The sequence below is a fragment of the Balaenoptera physalus genome, assembly GCF_965194825.1.
Source record: "Balaenoptera physalus genome assembly, chromosome: 14".
Lineage (NCBI taxonomy): Eukaryota > Metazoa > Chordata > Mammalia > Artiodactyla > Balaenopteridae > Balaenoptera > Balaenoptera physalus.
In genome coordinates, this window is record NC_138893.1 from 30,771,198 (window position 1) to 30,794,082 (window position 22,885).

The 22,885-nt window shown below is 42.6% G+C and overlaps 1 protein-coding gene across 2 annotated transcripts in view; it reads left to right on the top strand.

Moving 5' to 3' along the window:
- Window positions 1–22,885, top strand: part of CPXM2 (carboxypeptidase X, M14 family member 2) — a 132,745-nt gene that overhangs the window by 47,939 nt on the left and 61,921 nt on the right. For both annotated transcript variants that reach the window (XM_082424326.1, XM_082424325.1), the window contains exon 4: window positions 11,160–11,299. In XM_082424326.1, coding sequence (XP_082280452.1) covers window positions 11,160–11,299 — 140 coding nt within the window. The remainder of the gene's footprint in view (window positions 1–11,159; window positions 11,300–22,885) is intronic.

Sequence of the window (22,885 nt, forward strand, 5' to 3'; positions counted from 1 at the left end):
TTTTAACATAAATGGGTGTTGAATTTTGTCGAAACCTTTTTCTCCATCTATTGATATGATCATATGGTTTTTCTCCTTCAGTTTGTTAATATAGTGTATCACATTGATTGATTTGTATATATTGAAGGATCCTTGCATTCCTGAGATAAACTCCACTTGATCATTGTGTATGATCCTTTTAATATGCTGTTGGATTTTGTTTGCTAGTATTCTGTTGAGGATTTTTGCATTTATATTCATCAGTGATATTGACCTGTAGTTTTCTTTTTTTTTGTGACATCTTTGTCTGGTTTTGGTATCAGGATGATGGTGGCCTCATAGATGAGTTTGGGAGTGTTCCTCCCTCTGCTATATTTTGGAAGAGTTTGTGAAGAACAGGTGTTAGCTCTTCTCTAAATGTGTGATAAAATTTGCCTGTGAAGCCATCTGGTCCTGGGCTTTTGTTTGTTGGAAGATTTTTAATCACAGTTTCAACTTCAGTGCTTGTGATTGGTCTGCTTATATTTTCTGTTTCTTCCTGGTCCAGTCTTGGAAGGTTGTGCTTTTCTAATAATTTGTCCATTTCTTTCAGGTTGTCCATTTTATTGGCATATAGTTGCTTGTAGTAATCTCTCATGATCCTGTGTATTTCTTCAGTGTCAGTTGTTACTTCTCCTTTTTCATTTCTAATTCTGTTGATTTGAGTCTTCTCCCTTTTTTTCTTGATGAATCTGGCTAATGGTTTATCAATTTCGTTTATGTTCTCAAAGAACCAGATTTTAGTTTTATTGATCTTTACTATTGTTTCCTTCAATTCTTTTTTATTTATTTCTCATCTGATCTTTATGATTTCCTTCCTTCTGCTAACTTTGGTTTTTTTTGTTGTTGTTGTTCTTCTTTCTCTAATTGCTTTAGGTGTAAGGTTAGGTTGTTTATTGGGGATTTTTCTTGTTTCTTGAGGTAGGATTGTATTGCTATAAACGGCCCTCTTAGAACTGCTTTTGCTGCATCCCATAGGTTTTGGGTCATTACTTTTTCATTGTCATTTGTTTTTAGGTATTTTTTGATTACCTTTTTCATTTCTTCAGTGATCTCTTGGTTATTTAGTAGCATATTGTTTAGCCTCCATGTGTTTGTATTTTCTACATTTCTTTCCCTGTAATTGATAAGTAGTCTCATAGTGTTGTGGTTGGAAAAGATACTTGATACGATTTCAATTTTCTTAAATTTACCAAGGCTTGATTTGTGACCCAAGATAGGGTCTGTCCTGGAGAATGTTCCATGAGCACTTGAGAAGAAAATGTATTCTGTTTTTTGGATGGAATGTCCTATAAATATCATTTAAATCCATGTTGTCTAATGTGTCATTTAAAGCTTGTGTTTCCTTATTTATTTTCATTTTGGTTGATCTGTCCATTGGTGACAGTGGGGTGTTAAAGTCCCCTACTATGATTGTGTTACTGTCGATTTCCCCTTTTATGGCTGTTAGCATTTGCCTTATGTATTGAGGTGCTCCTATGTTGGGTGCATAAATATTTACAATTGTTATATCTTCTTCTTGGATTGATCCCTTGATCATTATGTAGTGTCCTTCTTTGTCTCTTGTAATAGTCTTTATTTTAAAGTCTATTTTGTCTAGTATGACAATTGCTACTCCAGATTTCTTTTTGTTTCCATTTGCATGGACTATCTTTTTCCGTCCCCTCACGTTCAGTCTGTATGTGTCCCTAGGTCTGAAGTGGGTCTCTTGTAGACAGCATACATTTGGGTCTTGTTTTTGTATCCATTCAGCCAGTCTATGTCTTTTGGTTGGAGCATTAATCCATTAACATTTAAGGTAATTATCGATATGTATGTTCCTATGACCATTTTCTTAATTGTTTTGGGTTTGTTTTTGTAGGTCTTTTCTTCTCTCGTATTTCCTGCCTAGAGGAGTTCCTTTAGCATTTGTTGTAAAGCTGGTTTGGTGGTGCTGAATTGTCTTAGCTTTTGCTTGTCTGTAAAGGTTTTAATTTCTCCGTCGAATCTGAATGAGATCCTTGCTGGGTAGAGTAATCTTGGTTATAGGTTTTTCCCTTTCATCACTTTAAATATGTCCTGCCACTCCCTTCTGGCTTGCAGAGTTTCTAATGAAAGATCAGCTGTTAACCTTATGGGGATTCCCTTGTATGTTATTTGTTGCTTTTCCCTCACTGCTTTTAATATTTTTCCTTTGTATTTAATTTTTGGTAGTTTGATTAATATGTGTCTTGGCGTGTTTCTCCTTGGATTTATCCTGTATGGGACTCTCTGCACTTCCTCGACTTGATTATTTCCTTTCCCATGTTAGGGAAGTGTTCAACTATAATCTCTTCAAATATTTTCTCAGACCCTTTCTTTTTCTCTCCTTTTTCTGGGACCCCTAAAATGGTGCATTTAGTGTTGTCCCAGAGGTCTCTGTGACTGTCCTCAATTGTTTTCATTCTTTTTTCTTTATTCTGCTCTGTGGTAGTTATTTCCACTATTTTATCTTCCAGGTCACTTATCCGTTCTTCTGCCTCAGTTATTCTGCTATTGATTCCTTCTAGAGTATTTTTAATTTCATTTATTTTGTTGTTCATCATTGTTTGTTTGCTCTTTAGGTCTTCTAGGATCCTTGTTAAACGTTTTTTGTATTTTCTGCATTCTATTTCCAAGATTTTGGAAATACTGTCATTACTCTGAATTCTTTCAGGGAGACTGTCTGTTTCCTCTTCATTTGTTTGGTCTGGTGGGTTTTTACCTTGCTCCTTCATCTGCTGCATATTTCTCTGTCTTCTCATTTTGTTTAACTTTGTTTGGGGTCTCCTTTTCGCAGGCTGCCGGTTCATAGTTCCTTTTGTTTTTGGTGTCTGCCCCCAGTGGGTGAGGTTGGTTCAGTGGCTTGTGTAGTTTTCCTGTTGGAGGGGACTGGTGCCTGTGTTCTCGTGGGTGGGTCTGGATCTTGTCTTTCTGGTGGGCAGGGCCGTGTCCGGTGGTGTGTTTTGGGGTGTCTGTGAACTTAGTGTGATTTTAGGCAGCCTCTCTGCTTATGGGTGGGGTTGTGTTCCTGTCTTGCTAGTTGTTTGGCATGGGACATCCAGCACTGGAGCTTGCTGGCCGTTGGGTGGAGCTGGGTCTTAGCATTGAGATGGAGATCTCTGGGAGAGCTCTCACCGATTGATATTATGTGGGGCCGGGAGGCCTCTGGTGGTTCAATGTCCTGAACTCAGCTCTCCCACCTCGGAGGCTCAGGCTTGACACCAGGCCGGAGCACCAAGACCCTGTCAGCCACACAGCAGGTACGTGGGGATTTTCTTGCCTTTTGGTAAGTCTGAGGCCTTCTGCCAGCATTCAGTAGGTGTTCTGTAGGAGTTGTTCACATGTAGATGTATTTTTGATGTATTTGTGGGGAGGAAGGTGATCTCTACGTTTTACTTCTCTGCCATCTTGAAGGTCCCCCTGCAATAGGAGATTCCACTGAAGACACCAACCTCCGCACAAGCTAGAGGTGCACAGGCATTTTTTTCAGAGGGTTTGCAGCTTGCTTTTTTTTTTTCTTTTCTTTGTGCTTCGTCTAGTTTCATTGGCACTTCAGATCAGAGTGCCTAGTCAAGAATAATTTTAAAAGTAGGTTGTATATCAGTTACGATTTATATCTGTGCATCTCCTTTCCTTTCCTCTTTAAAATTAAAATTTATTTTAATCAGTTTTTTGAGCAAGTAGTTAAATCAAAGCATTAGAGGATTATAACAAACAATAGAATGGTGGTTGCCACGGGCTGAGCGGGAGGGGAAATGGGGAGATGTAGGTCAAAGGGTATAAATTTTCAGTTATAAGAAGAATCAAAGGATCTAACATATAGCATGGTGATTATAGTTACTAATACAGTATTGTATAATATTTGAAAGTTATTGAGAGTTAAATCTTCAGCATTCTCACCGCACACACAAAAAAGTGAGTTAACACTAGAGGTGATGGCTGCATTAATTATCTTGATCTTGGTAATCATTCCATAATGTATATGCATATCAAATCATCATGTTGTACACTTTAAATATATACAATTGTATCTGTCAGTTATTCCTAACAAAGTTGTAAAAGACAAAAACAAAAACAAAACAGTGGTCCCTGTTGAGGCATTCCACATTACCCCACCCCCTGACTGCCCCTGAATGCTGTGAATGGGGCAACTACTTCCAACTCTTTTTTTTTTTTTTTTTTGAACATCTTTATTGAAGTATAATTGCTTTACAATGGTGTGTTAGTTTCTGCTTTATAACAAAGTGAATCAGTTATACATATACATATGTTCCCATATCTCTTCCCTCTTGCATCTCCCTCCCTCCCACCCTCCCCATCCCACCCCTCTAGGTGGTCACAAAGCACCGAGCTGATCTCCCTGTGGTATGCGGCTGCTTCCCACTAGCTATCTATTTTACATTTGGTAGTGTATATATGTCCATGACACTCTCTCACCCTGTCACATCTCACCCCTCCCCCTCCCCATATCCTCAAGTCCATTCTCTAGTAGGTCTGTGTCTTTATTCCCGTCTTGCCACTAGGTTCTTCATGGCCTTTTTTTTTTTTCCCTTAGATTCCATATATATGTGTTAGCATACTGTATTTGTTTTTCTCTTTCTGACTTACTTCACTCTGTATGACAGACTCTAACTCCATCCACCTCATTACAAATACCTCCATTTCATTTCTTTTTATGGCTGAGTAATATTCCATTGTATATATGTTCCACATCTTCTTTATCCATTCATCTGATGATGGACACTTAGGTTGCTTCCATGTCCTGGCTATTGTAAATAGACCTGCAATGAACATTTTGGTACATGACTCTTTTTGAACTATGGTTTTCTCAGGGTATATGCCCAGTAGTGGGATTGCTGGGTCGTATGGTAGTTCTATTTTTAGTGTCTTAAGGAACCTCCATACTGTTCTCCATAGTGGCTGTATCAATTTACATTCCCACCAACAGTGCAAGAGGGTTCCCTTTCCTCCACACCCTCTCCAGCATTTATTGTTTCTAGATTTTTTGATGATGGCCATTCTGACCAGTATGAGATGATATCTCATTGTAGTTTTGATTTGCATTTCTCTAATGATTAATGATGTTGAGCATTCTTTCATGTGTCTGTTGGCAATCTGTATATCTTCTTTGGAGAAATGTCTATTTAGGTCTTCTGCCCATTTTTGGATTGGGTTGTTCGTTTTTTTGTTATTGAGCTGCATGAGCTGCTTGTAAATCTTGGAGATTAATCCTTTGTCAGTTGCTTCATTTGCAAATATTTTCTCCCATTCTGATGGTTGTCTTTTGGTCTTGTTTATGGTTTCCTTTGCTGTGCAAAAGCTTTTAAGTTTCATTAGGTCCCATTTGTTTATTTGTGTTCTTATTTCCATTTCTCTAGGAGCTGGGTCAAAAAGAATCTTGCTGTGATGTATGTCATAGAGTGTTCTACCTATGTTTTCCTCGAAGAGTTTGACAGTGTCTGGCCTTACACTTAGGTCTTTAATCCATTTTGAGTTTATTTTTGTGCATGGTGTCAGGGAGTGTTCTAATTTCATACTTTTACATGTAGCTGTCCAGTTTTCCCAGCACCACTTATTGAAGAGGCTGTCTTTTCTCCACTGTATATGCTTGCCTCCTTTATCAAAGATAAGGTGACCATATGTGCGTGGGTTTATCTCTGGGCTTTCTATCCTGTTCCATTGATCTATATTTCTGTTTTTGTGCCAGTACCAAACTGTCTTGATTACTGTAGCTTTGTAATGTAGTCTGAAGTCAGGGAGCCTGATTCCCCCAGCTCCCTTTTTCGTTCTCAAGATTGCTTTGGCTATTCGGGGTCTTTTGTGTTTCCATACAAATTGTGAGATTTTTTGTTCTAGTTCTGTGAAAAATGCCAGTGGTAGTTTGATAGAGATTGCATTGAATCTGTAGATTGCTTTGGGTAGTAGAGTCATTTTCACAATGTTGATTCTTCCAATCCAAGAACATGGTATATCTCTCCATCTATTTGTATCATCTTTAAGTTCTTTCATCAGTGTCTTATAATTTTCTGCATACAGGTCTTTTGTCTCCTTAGGTAGGTTTATTCCTAGGTATTTTATTCTTTTTGTTGCAATGGTAAACGGGAGTGATTTCTTAATTTCACTTTCAGATTCTTCGTCATTAGTGTATAGAAATGCAAGAGATTTCTGTGCATTAATTTTGTATCCTGCTACTTTACCAAATTCATTGATTAGCTCTAGTAGTTTTCTGGTAGCATCTTTAGGACTCTCTATGTATAGTATCATGTCATCTGCAAACAGTGACAGCTTCACTTCTTCTTTTCCGATTTGGATTCCTTTTATTTCTTTGTCTTCTCTGATTGCTGTGGCTAACACTTCCAAAACTATGTTGAATAATAGTGGTGAGAGTGGGCAACCTTGTCTTGTTCCTGATCTTAGTGGAAATGGTTTCAGTTTTTCACCATTGAGGACAATGTTGGCTGTGGGTTTGTCATATATGGCCTTTATTATGTTGAGGAAAGTTCCCTCTATGCCTACTTTCTGCAGGGCTTTTATCATAAATAGGTGTTGAATTTTGTCAAAAGCTTTCTCTGCATCTATTGATATGATCATATGGTTTTTCTCCTTCAATTTGTTAATATGGTGTATCACGTTGATTGATTTGCGTATATTGAAGAATCCTTGCATTCCTGGGATAAACTCCACTTGATCATGGTGTATGATCCTGTTAATGTGCTGTTGGATTCTGTTTGCTAGTATTTTGTTGAGGATTTTTGCATCTATGTTCATCAGTGATATTGGCCTGTAGTTTTCTTTCTTTGTGATATCTTTGTCTGGTTTTGGTATCAGGGTGATGGTGGCCTCGTAGAATGAGTTTGGGAGTGTTCCTCCCTCTGCAATGTTTTGGAAGAGTTTGAGAAGGATAAGTGTTAGCTCTTCTCTAAATGTTTGATAGAATTCACCTGTGAAGCCATCTGGTCCTGGGCTTTTGTTTGTTGGAAGGTTTTTAATCACAGTTTCAACTTCAGTGCTTGTGATTGGTCTGTTCATATTTTCTATTTCTTCCTGGTTCAGTCTCGGCAGGTTGTGCGTTTCTAAGAATCTGTCCATTTCTTCCAGGTTGTCCATTTTATTGGCATAGAGTTGCTTGTAGTAATCTCTCATGATCTTTTGTATTTCTTCAGTGTCAGTTGTTACTTCTCCTTTTTCATTTCTAATTCTATTGACTTGAGTCTTCTCCCTTTTTCTCTTGATGAGTCTGGCTAATGGTTTATCAATTTCGTTTATGTTCTCAAAGAACCAGCTTTTAGTTTCATTGATTTTTGCTATTGTTTCCTTCATTTCTTCCAACTCTTTTAAATTGTTTCTTTGGGCATTTAAATCTTAATTTCTAAATAATATGCGCATATTGATATGTATTGGTTTATATAAATTTGGGACTTTATCTTTTGAATTCTTATTATGGAAGATGAGAATTTCAGCTCATTTTTAAAATCACTCCTTTACCCCTCTTTAATCTTTCCAATAAAATCGTATCTCAGATTTTGGATAAATTTACATTTGAGGTTTTCATTGTTATGACTATAAATATTGCTTACTATTGAGCCAAGAATTATTGTAGTATTGAGCCAAGAATTATTGTAGTTTTGAGCCAAGAAATAATTTCTTTTATATAATTTCTTGACAACCTTTTGTTTTCCTGGAACTGCTCATGTTTTTAAAAACATCTCCCCACACCCTGCAATAGTCTGGGTCTGTAAAATACCCTTCAATATAACTTTCTATAAGGTCAGATCTGTTCAATGATGTTTAGTCTGACTTTTGCTTTTTTATGTTTCTGTAGACATTCTTTCGGGAGCCCTTTGACCTGCTGTATTCTGAATAGGTTGCTTTCTGGGTCTTTTATATCACTAGTATCTCGGGACTTCTTCACCATCATTCTGAGAAGTCCCTCCTATGTCGGAGCCCTTGATTTCTGTATCTGATATCTTCCTCTTTTTGGTGTTCTGCCTCATTTTTGTGGAGCACATCCTACAGTAGCAGACATTTTACTGGTATCATTTTTGGCACTCTGGTGTAATTTGGTGACATCTCTGGGGCTGGTACCTCCTCTTTCATTGAATTCTCCCAGATGCTTGCTTTATAAATTTATAATTGATTTTGCAGAGGTGGCTGTCATTTCCCAAAGAGTCAACTTCAGGAAGGGCTCTTCAATCTCCTGAAACCTTATTACGTTTAATTGACTGTCTGGGGTGCTCAAGAAGAACTGAGATTGGCAGCAGAAGCAAAATATCCAGACTGGCAAAAACAGGAACTGTAAATTGAATGCCAGATACCAGTCAGTAGACTTTGGCCGAATGACATGAGGACAGCTGCTCCAAGCTTTCATGATCCTGTAGGGATAAACATCCTGGGCTGTGTGGCAGCTCTTTCTTGTCTGCTTGGCCCATAAGCTGGCGTTCTTAAGCTCTGCATGATTGACGTTTTGGGACGGGCAGCTCTTTGTGACACAGGTGTTGCTGTCCTGTGCATTGTAGAATGTGTAGCAGCACCCCTGGCTTCCATCTGTTAGTTGCCAGTTGCACACACCTCCCCCAGTTGTGACAGCCAAAAATGACTGCAAACGTTGCCAAATATCCCTTGGAGGGGGGCAACATGGACTCCTGTTAAGAACTTTAGACAGTGGGCCTCCTCTTTTTTCAGATTTTATAACTCTATTCTGGATATTTGAGGTTATAGAAAATGTGACACCAATTAACCGGAATAGTATTGCAATTCCCTGGAATTTTGTACAGTGTGAAATAATTCCTAAAACACCCATATTTCCATGATTTACCAAATATTCATTGTTTTAGGTGTACTGATAACTAGCATTTACTGAGTGTTCAATTCTTTTGGAGCCCATGCTACTAACTAAGTGCCAGGCCCTGTTGAAAGCAGTCAGCACCCTGTCACTTGAACAGATGGGGTCACTGAGGCACAGAAGAGCATTTAGGCAAATTGCCTGAATTAATGCAGTATGAAAGTTGCAGAACTGGGATTCACACCCAGATAGGACTTCAGAGCACAAGCTCTTAATCAACACACTGTGCAGTGGGTGATTTTGAGATGCCAAGACCAAGACACAAGCACCGTGAGGGGACTTCAGTCCATCTGCCTGTTCTGAACTCCAGGAAGGCAGGACTGCCCGTGTTGTCTACCTTTGTATTTCTATTGCCAGGGCCACTACTTAGCATATAGCAAAGACAAGGTGAAGGTTAATTTTAATAGATTAAGCTATTCTAAACACCAGTCTCATGGGCAGTTTATGAGAAAAGAGGAACCACAACAAAAACGGAGTGTGTATTATGGTTTCTTGAAAGAAGATGAATTGTGATATTGTAGGTCGTTAATAGGTTTCAGGTCTCCTCCACTGGGGGGATAGGTGCCTTAGATGAAGAAAGGGAGCAATTGTGTAATTATAGCCTTCAGGCTGGGATGGTGATCTCCCTGTTGACTGGTAATGTTGGGAGATGAGAGGTTATACTTAAGAGTTGTCATCACTTTAACAAAATGCACTGAAGCACAAATAGGACCATTAACACACACTTGCAAAATTTAGCTTTTCTTTGATGGCTCTAGAAGGTAGAACCTTGCAGCACCTCTAGGTCCTTATTGCAGACACCCTGTGTACCATCAGACATGGAGGTGCTGGTTCACTGAGAGCTTGGGTCTCCGGAGAATGTAGACTAACAGTTTTTAAATTCACCTTCATTTGAGATGGTAGTGCTTTTAGAAGACCATGATATGTTAGTATTCTGACATTCTCTCAAAGCTGTTTCAAGATTGTTTCAGGAATGGACTGGGAGTGCATATGCTGTGTTGGTCCTGATACAAGGCTTATGTTAGCTGGTGCAGTGATGGATGAGCTCCGCTAATGGGACCCTTAGCCAAGCTGTTCCTCTGCTATAGCTGAGCTCTGAGTTTCCCATCAGTGTTGGCCATTACAAGTAAGAATCTGAGCTGAAAAGTACTCAGAGGTAGGGAAGATAGACTGACCTATCATGCTTATCTCTTGACTGTCACTCAGACTTTTTCTCATCTGATTATGCACTTGTGAAATAACCATAGGAAAATGGGATTCATGCAGAAAAGATCTTAGTAAGTTAGAAAGGTTCACCTGGCTCACTTGTCTTTTTTTTTTTTTTTTTTTTAGGTCAGGGCATTGTCTCTTCACATGGTAATAATACAGGGAAAATTCCAGAACAGAAACTTCACGTACCTTGTAAATTAACATCAAGGGAATCTTTGGTAGTAGTAGTAGCTGACACTCAGACACATCAAATGACTTAAATGCTAATAAATAAATTTTCACTAGATAAACTTAACCTTCAACTCCAAGTTCAAATATCATCTCTGACTTGGGGCTTCCTGTCCGTGGTCTCCGCCAGACCAAGTTAGCTGTGCTAGGCTGGAGTGCTCCCATAGCAGTTTGCTCCTATTACTGAAATAACACATTCCCTATTGTGTTCTAATTCATCTACTTTCATGTCTTTCTTCCTGCCTGGATCCTGAGATTCTAGGAGGGAATGATTCACCTTTGTACCCCCAGCACCTGGCATGTGTAGGCTGGTATGTAGGAGACGGTCTATGTCTGTTGGACGAATGAATAATAGGAGAACTCATTAAATTTCATCTTTGACACTGGGCAAGAGGAGGACTTACCGTATTGAAATATTTCCAGCTTGTTGATAAGCAACTCCTTTTTATGATTTGGAATAAGGAGTTCAGGGCACGATGACTATTTTTTTTTTTCCAATTCCTCATTCTCTTCTATTCCTCCCACCCCCCTTCCTCGAAATCTCATAAAAAATTTTGTCTTAATTTTCTTCTGTTCTGGGTCTTTTTGAAGAACACCCATCTCTCTTTTTTTTCTTTTTTAATTGATATATAGTTGATTTACAGTGTTGTGTTAGTTTCAGGTGTACAGCAAAGTGATTCAGATACACACACACACACACACACACACGTCTACGTGTATATACGTATATTCTTCTTCAGATTCTTTTCCCTTACAGAGTGTCACAAGATATTGAGCATAGTCTCCTGTGCTGTACAGTCGGTGCTTGTTAGCTATCTATTTCATGTGTAGTAGTGAAGAGCAGCCTTCTCTTTCTTTCCAGGCAGGTATCAATGAAAATGATTTTTACGACGGGGCGTGGTGCGCGGGAAGGAACGACCTCCATCAGTGGATTGAAGTGGATGCCAGACGTCTGACCAAGTTCACTGGTGTCATCACTCAAGGGAGGAACTCGCTCTGGCTGTAAGTGTGGCTGGACCCGTGCTTCCTAGACTCTGTGCCTTGAGTCTAAAGTTCTAGAGTTTAGACAGGGTCAGGGAAGTTGCAGAGAGGTATCTGGGGATAGGCAATAGAAAGGAAGAAAGTTGCAGTGAGGACAGGAGGCTGGCCTTGCTGCAGACCCGCTGGGAAGGTGCATCTGTCGGATCAACACACCTTCCCCGATGCCGGAGCAGAGAGAAGGACCCATGGGTCAGGCTGAGGAGACAAAGGTGTTGTCAAACTCAGGCAGGGTAGGCAGGTAGCTGCCATCTTGGATCTGGGGCGAGCTACTGGTGCCCTGACTGGTGGGCTGAACACAGCCTAACGTAGGAACTCTGCACAAGCAGTGAGTGACAGGTAACGGTCTCCAGCCACTGTCCTGGGGTAGAAGGGATGACTCTTCCAGATTCTGGGAAGAAAGATGAACTGTAAGCAGGTTCCCAAATAAAGAACCACTGGAGGAGGAGTAGAATTGAAGGAGGAGCCAGTCTGGGGCCTGAGAATGAGCTGGAAGAGCCCATCGTTCAGAATTGAGCTTGGGATCAGGGCTGGGTCAGTAATAGTCCCAAGAGAGGTGGGCTGTAGCCCCTTAAAACTCATCTCATGGTGCATATATACAACGGAATATTATTCAGCCTTAAAAAGGAAGGAAATTCTGACACACACTACGACATGGATGAACTTTGAGGACATTATGCTCAGTGCAATAAGCCAGACACAAAAGGACACACGCTGTATGATTCCACTTCCATGAGGTTCCTAGAACAGTTAAAGGCATAGAGACAGAAAGGAGGATGAACGGTATCTGCCAGGGTCTGGCGGAGGGGGATAGGGTGTTATTGTTTAATGGGGACGGAGTCTAGTTGGGGACGATGAAAATTTCTGGAGATGGATGGTGGTGATGGTTATACAACAATGTGAATGTACTTGATGCCTCAGAATTGCACACTTCCAAATGATTAATTTTATGTTATGTGTATTTTACTACAATAAACAAAAAAAATATATGTAAACAAAACAAAACCTTTCCACTTCAGCCCAGGGATGGTGGTGGAGACAGAGGCAGGACTATATCTGTGGGGTTGTCCTGTGGCTCAAGCTGTGTAGACAGCAAACATGCAGAGACTGGGGGTTAGGCAAGAATTAGGAGGGGCTGCAGGACCTTGGGTGCTTTCTTAATTTAAACAAGAAATTTTCAATTCCTCTAACATCTGTCTACACTGAGAAGCCAAGAGCACAAATGCCTTATATTTAGACATTAGGAAACGGACTGTGGACCTAGTTAGCTAAAAGCCCTCCCATCCTGCCCCCCCCACCGCCCTGACTATACTGCGCACTCAGATCCCATGTCTTTGTCCCTTTCAGGTTTTACTGATTACCAGTTGGCAACCATGTAAAGTCTGTCTTTGTTGATTAGATTCATTTTAATGCCTGAAAAGATCAACATTAATAAGTAAACCAGGATAAGAGGAGGGAACCTGGCATCTGTGCTCACATTTAACTGCCTGTCATTGTCACCGTAAAGGGGACTTTCTTACAAAATGACAGTTGTCAGGCAATGACTCATCATCTGTTTTCCTCTGAACCTTTTTTTATTGTAAAGACAATACTGTAACCTCCAACAACATTTAAAAACATTACCCGTGATTCCACTGTCCTTAAGCAAACATAATTTTTCTACAGATTTGTAATCATATTACATATGCAATTGTTATTTTTAATTTAAAAACATATCCGTAACATTTTCATGCTGTTACTCAGAGTTCATAATGATCATTTTTAATAGCCTATAATTTACTCAGCCATGCCTCTATCACCGTCTCAATTTTCTGTTATCACATATTTTACAGGAAAGCATTTATATACTTTTTTCTTCCTTTGAATTATTTCCTTCAAATAAGTTTCCAGAGCGGGGATAATTTGTACACTTTGACAACGTTTGGTTATGTATTTGTGCTACTCACATTTTATTCACTTTACTTTTCAGTAGCACTTATGTGTGTGTTCACATATGCTGATTTTTGCTCTGTGGTGTGTGTTTTGCTCTAATCAGCGGCTTATTACCATAACAGTTGTTTTCACTGTGTAGATTCTGAAAGGCAAGAATTTTAGAAGAAACAAAGTTGAATTGCTCAAGGAGAATAGAAACTTGGAAAGAAAGACTGATTTGAGGTCATATGTAGGGATGAGAGCAGGGATTTTACCTTAATGCTTGGATATTAACTTGTCTAATCAGTATCATTAGAGAAGCAGTAGTTGGGTTATTACTGGATTAGAAAGAAAGAGCAGGGTAGGGAGTACTGCTCACATTCTATTTCAGCTGGAAACACAAGAGGGTTTGGGGTGAATAAGAAATTGCAGTAGAACAATATCTTTCTTTGACTAAGCCCGGGACAGGAACATCTAAGAGGGAGGCAAGGGATAGAATTGCTTTTAAGAGTCAGTTTTTTTAATGTATAAATGTATTTCAGGTCAAGGACAATGAAATGAAATCTGATGAGTTTCAGTTTATCTTACCTCCTGGAATAGGACTCTGTACTAAGGAGTGAGGAGGAAACAGTCAAGGGTACATTTTGATATGTGAGCCCCATGCCCCGGAGGCGCTGGAGGTACTGTGACCAGAAAACTTGCCAACAACAGAAATCACCAAATATCAATAGTAAGGAAGACAGTAGCTGTCCTTCTTTCTCTCTCCCAGGGCCTCTATCCCCGTGCTGTTCCCAGTACAGCCATCTACGCTACCACTTTTAATATTCCTATTTATTGGTTTCCATATTTCTCCCCACTAGTCTGTGAGAACTTGATAGAGGCAATGCCTTGATAGTCTGTGTCTCTGGGACCTGGCCCAGTACCAGGCATCTAATAGATGCTCAATCAGTGATTCTTTAATGAATGAATATTGTAAGGAAGTAGCAAATTGGCAGAGTCATTCACACCGAATGGTAATGAGTTAATTAATTATGAGTGTAAATAACTGAGAGCAGGCTTAAATTGTAAGGGGGAGAGGGGAGGGGACGTGCAAAGAGCAGACTGAGAAGTGATACGGATTTTTAATTATTTTATTATTTATTTATTATTTATTTTTGGCTGTGTTGGGTCTTCGTTTCTGTGCAAGGGCTTTCTCTAGTTGTGGCAAATGGGGGCCACTCTTCATCGCGGTGCGCGGGCCTCTCACTATCGCGGCCTCTCTTGTTGCGGAGCACAGGCTCCAGACGCGCATGCTCAGTAGTTGTGGCTCACGGGCCCAGCCGCTCCGTGGCATGTGGGATCTTCCCAGACCAGGGCTCGAACCCGTGTCCCCTGCATTGGCAGGCAGATTCTCAACCACTGCGCCACCAGGGAAGCCCATGATAAGGATATTTAGAGGTGGAGGCACCTAAAACAATGTGGCTTTGGGATAATGTCGTGTCTGACTCTTGCTGGTTTTGAGATTTCTCTTCGTTGAACCTCAGTATGCTCTTCTCTAAAATGGGTCAACTACTGTCTAACTCGTAAAGACGTGGTGAAAGTTAAATGGAATTATGTTACGATGTTTTAAAATTACCCAGCACTTAATAAGTGCTCGATAAATGGCACTTTCTTCCCTCCGCACCTAGAGGGAACAGTAGTTTTCAAGCTTTATTTTTAGCCACAGACCTTCCTTCATATAAAGTCTTTCCTGGAAACATTTAGGAAATACAGACAGATGAGGCTGCTTCGTGTGAATCTGCTGGTGGGGAGAGCATTGCCTGCCTGGCCCTCCCCTTGACCCCTCACAGGACCACCCCTGGAGGAAGCATTATGAAAGTATCACTGTGTAACAAGCATACTAAACAGCTCGAGGGTGCCTCTCTGCAAGGTACAATCCTGCCAGCTACTCCAAGTGCGGATTGCTTCTTCCTGAATCCTGCAGGGTGACAGGCAGATGTAGAATTCAACCCAAGACAAGCGATGGCAGAGTTGGAATTAGAGTTTCATTTTTTCTAGTTAAATGGGCAGAACATACCGTAATCTCAGAGTGCTGCAGTTTGTTTGGTGATGTTTTAGAAATGGAAGGGAAATGGGGTGATGGCTCCTGGGGGTTGGCCAAATGGATGTTGCTGTTTCTAAGTAACGTCGATCTGGTTGTTAGAATATAGGAGCACTTTGGAGTTACAGTATATATTTTAGAGCACTCTGAATATATTTCATTTATAAAACTTCTGTGGTTGGTATTTTAAAATGAACATCCATCATCTTATTTGTTCCTGACATCCTCTTTACGTTTTTATGAATTCATCCATCTGTTTATTGAGCACTCTGAACTAAGCACTCTGTATAAGAAGTGGCCTGCCTGCAGGGAGCTCTCAGTCTGGAAGAATCCAGTATGTTGACAGGCCAACTAGAATCGGCACCGTACACGTCATGGGATGGGGATAGGAGGTCTGTTATCAGACCTGTGATACAGATGTGAAAGGTGATATGGCAGGTCGTGACGCTTAGCCATGGTCCGGGACGAGTTCATAACCAAGTTGATGAAGAACTTTATGATTCTCATCGTAATAATTTTCAAATAATTCATACTATTTGAAAGTAATAAAATATAATTATTTTCATGATATTGAATAATTTATATTTTTCACCAATATAAACGATCCTTCCCCACTACATTGCAATTTAGAGAAATGTTAATATACTAGTAAAAGCCAATCTTTTGTTTTCCTGATTTCAGGAAGTATATTAGATCTATGAGTGTTGCAGTTATAACCAATGTGATGATTGAAAAGTTAATTATTCTGCTAAGGTGGATAGATGCTTCTAATGACTTGGGAAAAATACAGGCAATTTAAAATAACCAAATGTTTTAAACTTTATTTAATAAACAAGACAGTTCTCATCCTCTCTTGAGAGTCTGTACATGTGTCCTTAAGGAGAAACAGCAGTTTGATTGACGGGTTTGTAAGGTGCGGGCTGGGGAAGGTTTGCCTGGCTGGCTGAAGTTTTTAGAAGCAGTTTGGCTAATTAGAGCAGGATGAATGGCGTGTGCTGTGAGCCAGCCTGGTGGCTGAGGACACAAAGATGGTAGAAAAGACAGTCCCAGCCTGAAGAAGCTTGCTTTCTGTTTGTCGGTGCCAAGTCTTAGCCGAGATTCTTCATGTGGGCTTCCCCTTTGAGAATCCTGATGGTGAAGCAAAGGAGGAGATGGGGTACCCAAACCAGATGAAGACAAGGTCAAGGAAAGGCCTGTTTGCTGCTCTTTTTCCTGGAGACAGCTGTATTCATAGGAGGGGCAGGTGGCCGATGGGGCAGGTCCCTAAGGGGCATGGGTGGCGCTGACACGGGTGCGGGGGTTCACCTGGAAGGAGGAGGGTCTCCTGGTCCCGAGATAGAAAAGTCAGGGCGCAAGTGCTGAGATGGATTCAGAGCCTTCACACCAGAGGGTTTTCTATTCTTGGTGGCGTAGGAGGCAGGTCCTCTGCAGACAGTGAGTGAGGCAGATTTAGGGGTTGGAAACTTAAGAAGGCCAGGGAGATTCCCTGTCCCTTTGTAGAAAGGACTGGGCTGGTCCCCCGAGCTCATGGAATAAAATCGTAATGGTCCCATTTGCCACCGTTGGCACTTTCTCCCCTGTGGGGGGCGGTGGAGAGTTGGTGGCAGTGCAGCTGGAGGAGGTCCAGGGACAAGGGCATTGCGGGACCTGGTAGGACACAGCGTGTTAAGGGTGAAGGGTTGTGAGGTTGAGATCCAGGGCTGGTCAGGAAGGAGTCAAAGCCAGAGAGCTGATTCCCTGGAAGCTAAGGTCAAGTTCACAGAGCCCCTGGGGAAGATGAAGCTTCAGGAAAGGTAGAAACTCGCAAGGGGAGGACACTGGCCACCTGGGGACTCCCCGGGGGCCGTCGAGGTGATGACTGGGGTCAGGGAGGGGTGCGTGGAGGGCCGGAGCGGAGCAGATGTCTGGGTACCTGGAGGTTGCAGGCTTGGCTGCTCAGTGCTGTACCTGTTGGGAGAATCTCCAAGACACGCTGGACCCTTGCTCAGGAGGGGGGATGAGGAGGTGGCTGAAGAGATGGTGGGGTCTGTGTGAGAAGGAAAATGAAGAGGCAGAGGCAAATCAGAAGCGGCTGAGAATGTTGGTCCAGAGACCAGGGATGGAGATGGAACCTTCCCAATACCTTCCTGGCCTGGGGTTCCACCCAGTGGCTGGACCTCTGGTTTCCACAGTGAGAAGTGTCCACCCGGTCCCTCCCTTTCTCGTCAACTCCATCTGGTTTTCCACCCCCTGGGGACTGATCCTTGGCAGTCTGGGCCCCAACCCCGCAGCGGCGTGCCAGGGCGCAGAGGAAAGGGACGCCGGGCTGGGCCAGGAGTGTGGAGGACGCCCGGCAGCCCCTGGGAGCAGGGCTCAAAGGGAGGCTGCTGGTGCTTCATAAATCATCTACTCGTCTTCTCGGGAGAGAGTGTGCGTGTGTTTTCGGCACGTGTCCTGCTGCGTCTCCCCCGTTATTGGCAAAATGAAACGTTTGGCACCTGTGGAGGGTGGGGGAGACAGAAGTTTCCAAACTCCTTTCTAACCTCTATGAAAACTGTCAGTTTTTGAACTGCTGAGTTTGGCTAAAATGGAGGGGTTTCAATGAAAACATCTCCAAGTTCAAGTAGAAGGCCAGGCACACAGTCATTTCTTCACTTTGTGTTATGTTTCCCCAATGCAGGCATAGTTATTTGAAATTGAATAAAGTTCTCCCTTGTGGCTGTATGGCTCATACTTGGTTTTTTGGGTGCCAGTGACTAAGGAATAAGTTCTCAGAAGGTAAAATCTCTGGAAAGGAAACAACGCTAGAACTCCTTCGTGGAGATAAAGCTTCCACCCGGGTTTATTCCAGGGTCCTTGTCCCCTGGCTCTGACTCCCCAGGAAACCCTCCGGAAGGTTGTTGGGTGCACTCACCCTTCTTCTCTTCTGTTCCCTCTCCAGCTTGGCTCACATAATGCTCGCACGCCTGCACCCACAGGGCCTGTGTGGACTGGCTCCCACTGCCTGTTTGACCTCCTTTCCTTTGCTCGTTCAGTCCTAGCCCAGGAGCCTTCTCTTTGTTCTGCAGATAAGCAAGCATGCTCCTGCCTCAGGGCCTTTGCATCTGCCATTTCCTCTGCCTGAAGGCGCAACCCTCCCTGCATTCAGAGGCCTTCTCTGACCAGCCTTCTGAAGCCCTCTCTCAGTCTCTCTGTGTCCTCACCTGGCCCTGTTTAACTCCCTGGTTATTTGTTTGTACTTGCACTGATGTCACTCCCAGGGAGCAGGCCGGGCCTGGCTCTGGTTTGCCACTGAATCCTCGGTGTTAGATCAGTGCGCTGCACGGGGAAGGTCTCCATGATTTCCATCCCCACCCCCTGCTCCATCATTCAGAACGGCTCAGATCATGTCCTGATACTGTCTTCTCCTGAGGCTGGACGGCCCCCGCCCCCATCCCAGTGTCTGCCCACCACAGGGGGCTCTTTAGTGCATAACCACTGGGAGAAAAGAAGCCACATCCTGGGGGAACGCAGCTCTCGTATTCCTTTGGTGTCCCTCCTGTTCAGATGTCCAGGTCCTCACCTGGTATAGCCGAGCGGATCAGAGCGCAGATTCCAGAGTGAGACTGGAATTCCAGACTCCCTGGTTGCATGGCCTTGGATGTGTTTCTGAGCTTTTCTGTGCCTTTGCTTCTTCATCTATAAGATGGAGATGATAATAGTGCCTGGATTGCTGTGGGGATTAAATGAGTTACTACACATCAGGCAGTTAAGAGAGTCCTTGGCACGTGGTGAGTACCCTACAAGTGTCTGTCTTTCCTGCTGTTTTCTTAAGATTCCTTCCCTTCTTTGGTGGAGGGTACTGCTCACGTGTTAACTCCCCTCTCCCCCGTCCCTCTCTCCTCTCTCCAGCCAGCGCTGTTGGAGCGCTCAGACCACGGTCTCTCCCCAACGACCCTCGTTCCCTCTGCGTGGTCTTAGAGATGTTAAGAGATGTTAACAGGAGGCCTGCGTAGGTGGGTGGTCGGGATGGTCTCCTCACTCTTCCAAGCCTCGGTTTCCTGGTTGGTGAGAAGAGCTTGTTTTGAGCGTTCAGTGAGACGCAGATGGAAAACCCTGACACCTTCTGGACCCAGCAGATGCTCAATGAACCGTGGCTGCTGTCATTTACAAAGTGGCTTCATCTCACCCCTCCCGTCTGCGAGCCCCCAAGCCCCCAGCCGTCCAGAGTTGAACCCCCAGAGCCCCCAGTCGCCCACCAGGAAAGACTTCAGAACTGAATCAGTCACATTGCGGCTGATAAGTAGAGCCTGACATTTTGTGCAAATCTTCCTGTGACACATCTGTATTTTGTTGGATACTTTTGGTCAGCAGGAAATTCCTTTAAATGAAACGCCTAGACTCAAGCTGCTGAGGTTCTGTGTTACCTCATGTGGTGTCTCAGTGACTCTGCCTGCAAGGTCCCTTTCTTGTCCCCATTGTGTGGATGAGGAAACTGAGGCTTGGAGAGCTTGTGAAAATGCTTGTCCTCTCTGCTCCCTCCTTCTCCCACTACCACTCTCAGTCTTCACCAGGCCTCAAGCCCCGTGAGTGGGCTCGTTTGTACTTCATCTGAGCACTTCCTCAAGGACATTGCATGGCTGCCCCTGGGCTGACCTACCTGTCAGACACAACAGGCACGATGCCTGGGGCCTTGTGACCTTTAGGAGCCCAGGAAAGTGTCGAACTTCTTTTATAATCTGGAAAAAGTAAATGAACTTTTAGGTCGAGGAAAATATATAACGTTAATATATTCATCTTTATACCAATGCAGTCATAAAATATGATTAAAACCAATTTAATTTTTAATGGAGGAGGGGGCCTCTTCTTCATGTTGAGGTCCTAGTCCCAAGAACCTGTGAATATGTTAGGTTTTGTAGCAAAGGGGGCTCAAGGTTGCAGATGGAATTAAGGTTGCTAATGAGCTGATCTTCAAACAGAAAGATGACCCTGGATTATCCGGGTGGGCCCGATGTACTCAGAAGGGTCCTTAAAAGTGGAGAAGGGAGGAGAAGAGAGAACCAGAGAGCTGGCAGTGTGAGAAGAACCCCGCTGTTGCTGGCTTTGAAGATGGAGAAAGGGGCCACAAGCTGGGAATGTGGGCGCCTCCGGAAGCTGGAAAAGGCAGGGAAACAGATTCTCCCCTAGGGTTTCCAGAAGAAACACAGCCCTGCTGACACCTTGATTTCAGGACTTCTGACCTCCAGAATCATAAGCTAATAAATTTGTGCTGTTTAAACCACTCAGTTTGCAGTAATTTTACAGCAGCTATAGAAAACTAATAGAGGCAAAAGTACCCACAGCCCACAAAAGCCCTCACATGCCTTGGTTGCCCCCCCTCCCCTCTCTGGTGCAAGCTCCCCCTCCGCTCTCTGGGGCAAGCCCCCGGTGGAGACATCCAGCTGTGGACCGTCATGCTGCACGCACAATATAACTGAACAGAAGCAGGGCCAATTCTCTCCTCTGCATTCTTTAGGATTCCTGTGAGCCATTTCTTTGGTTCCTTTCTTCCTGCTCTTCCAAGCGTCTCTTTCAGATTTGGAGGACTTTAAATACTTTTTTTTTTTTTTTCTTTTAGTTCTCTGCAGTGGGGCTTCTTAACTAGGAACTGCCTCCCCCTTTACCCAGATTTATTGGACTTGGCCCCCAAAGTGGCATTTCCCCCCTCTTTCCCTGGTAGACAATTTGTACTGGAGGTAATGGAAAATAGACAATATTTCTAAGTTTATAACATTCCCTCCTATGGTCTGAATTCTCAAATAGCCATGGTAACCAGTCCAAAGTGAAAAATCCAATAAATCAGTGGGTTGGTTTTTCAGTGTCTAAGATTTGTCTGCACTGAGAATGTGGCAGAACCATTTAACCGTGTGATTGTGGTTCCAGCAGACAGAGGTGGGAGAGAGGGAGAGAACCAGAGTCAGTATCACTTAACATTCTTGAGTGTCAGGCGTGGCCATGCTTATTGTAGGGCAAAGATAAACCTTTTTTTCCCCCAAATGTTTCTAGAAGCCACAAAAGTTAGACTCTGTGGAGTAGTGGTCTTGCCCAGAGTTATCACTCAGCCCCAGCCAGGATTTGAGGCTGCTGAGCTCTGTCAAGGAGGTGATGGACCGGAAGAGAAAGCTGCCAGCTTCCAACAGAAAATTGGCATAAAAACTAGGAGAGATTGTTGGACTCTTGTTTCTCTGGCTGAAAAGGGATTTAATAGTGCTTTCCCAACTTGTATGAGAAAGTGGACAACACCCAGGGCTATTCACAACAGAGGTTGTGGGTTATCGGCGACCTTTTAGCTGATGAATGCTCGTTTGCTGCATCAGATGATATGTGCTGAGGCTGATGGTGGTTGTTTTTGAGGATTTGAGGAGATTCTATCTCTTGCGAGGTGGAGGGAGAGAAGAATCTGACAAGCAAGACTAATTGCCGTGAAACTCCAGTGTGAGAGACCCCCAGTGGGCACTGTCAGATCTTACCGTACATCCAGTCGAAATGAGTTCTTTGACTGTGATTTGAGCTACTCATGCTTTTCCCAATTATTCTCTTTCTTATCACTTTGCTTAGAGGACCTTTTGATGTACAAAAATTTTGAATTTTTATATGGTTACCATAATCAGTCTCCTAAGGTTTATATCATGCTTAGAAAGACCTTGTCCCTTCTGAAGGTATAAGTAATTTTCCCCATACTTTCTTCCAGTATTTTTATGATTTCAAATTTTACATTGACATTTTAAACCATATGGAATGTATTTTGATGTAGGGTATATGTAATAGATCAAACTCTTTTTACCCTCAAATGGTCATTAGGGTGTCCCAACATTATTTATTTTCCATATTATCTCCAACTGCTGTGGTCTGAATGTCTGTGTCCTCCCGAAATTTACATGTTAAATTCTAATGCCTGATGTGATGGTATTTATAGGTGGAGCATTTGGGAGATGACTAGGTCATGAGGGTGGAACCCTCATGGTTGGGATTAGTGCTCTTATGAGAGATCCCGCAATGCTCCCTAGCCCTTTCCACCATGTGACGACACAACAAAAGGTCTGTGACCCAGAAGAGGGCCCTCATCCGATCATGCTGGCACACTGATCTTGGACTTCCAGCTTCCAGAACTGTGAGAAATAAATTTCTGTTGTTTATTACTACCTAGTTTGTGGTGTTTTGTTACAGCAGCCGAATTTAGGGACTAAGACACCAACTAAAGTGCCCCCAACAAGATACTCTAAATTCCTGTCTTCTATGGGGTTTACTTCTGGACTTTTCATTCCGTCTCACTGCTGTCTTTATATGCCAGTACCAAACTGCTGTATAGTTATTACAGCATGTACTGTACTGTTTTACTATTTCTTAGATCTGGTTCTTCCTCCTTATTATTAATCTTTTCAGGATATTCCTCGCTATTCTTGCCATATTCTTTTTTCATATGAATTTTTCAACAAGTCCAAATTAGCCCCAAAAAGAATTTCGGGTGATATGTTAGAGGGAAATGCCTTAGTTAACTGCAGGAGGACTGGCATCCCTCAGATCAGAGTGTCTTCCTCTATATAAGAACATGGGGTTGGCTT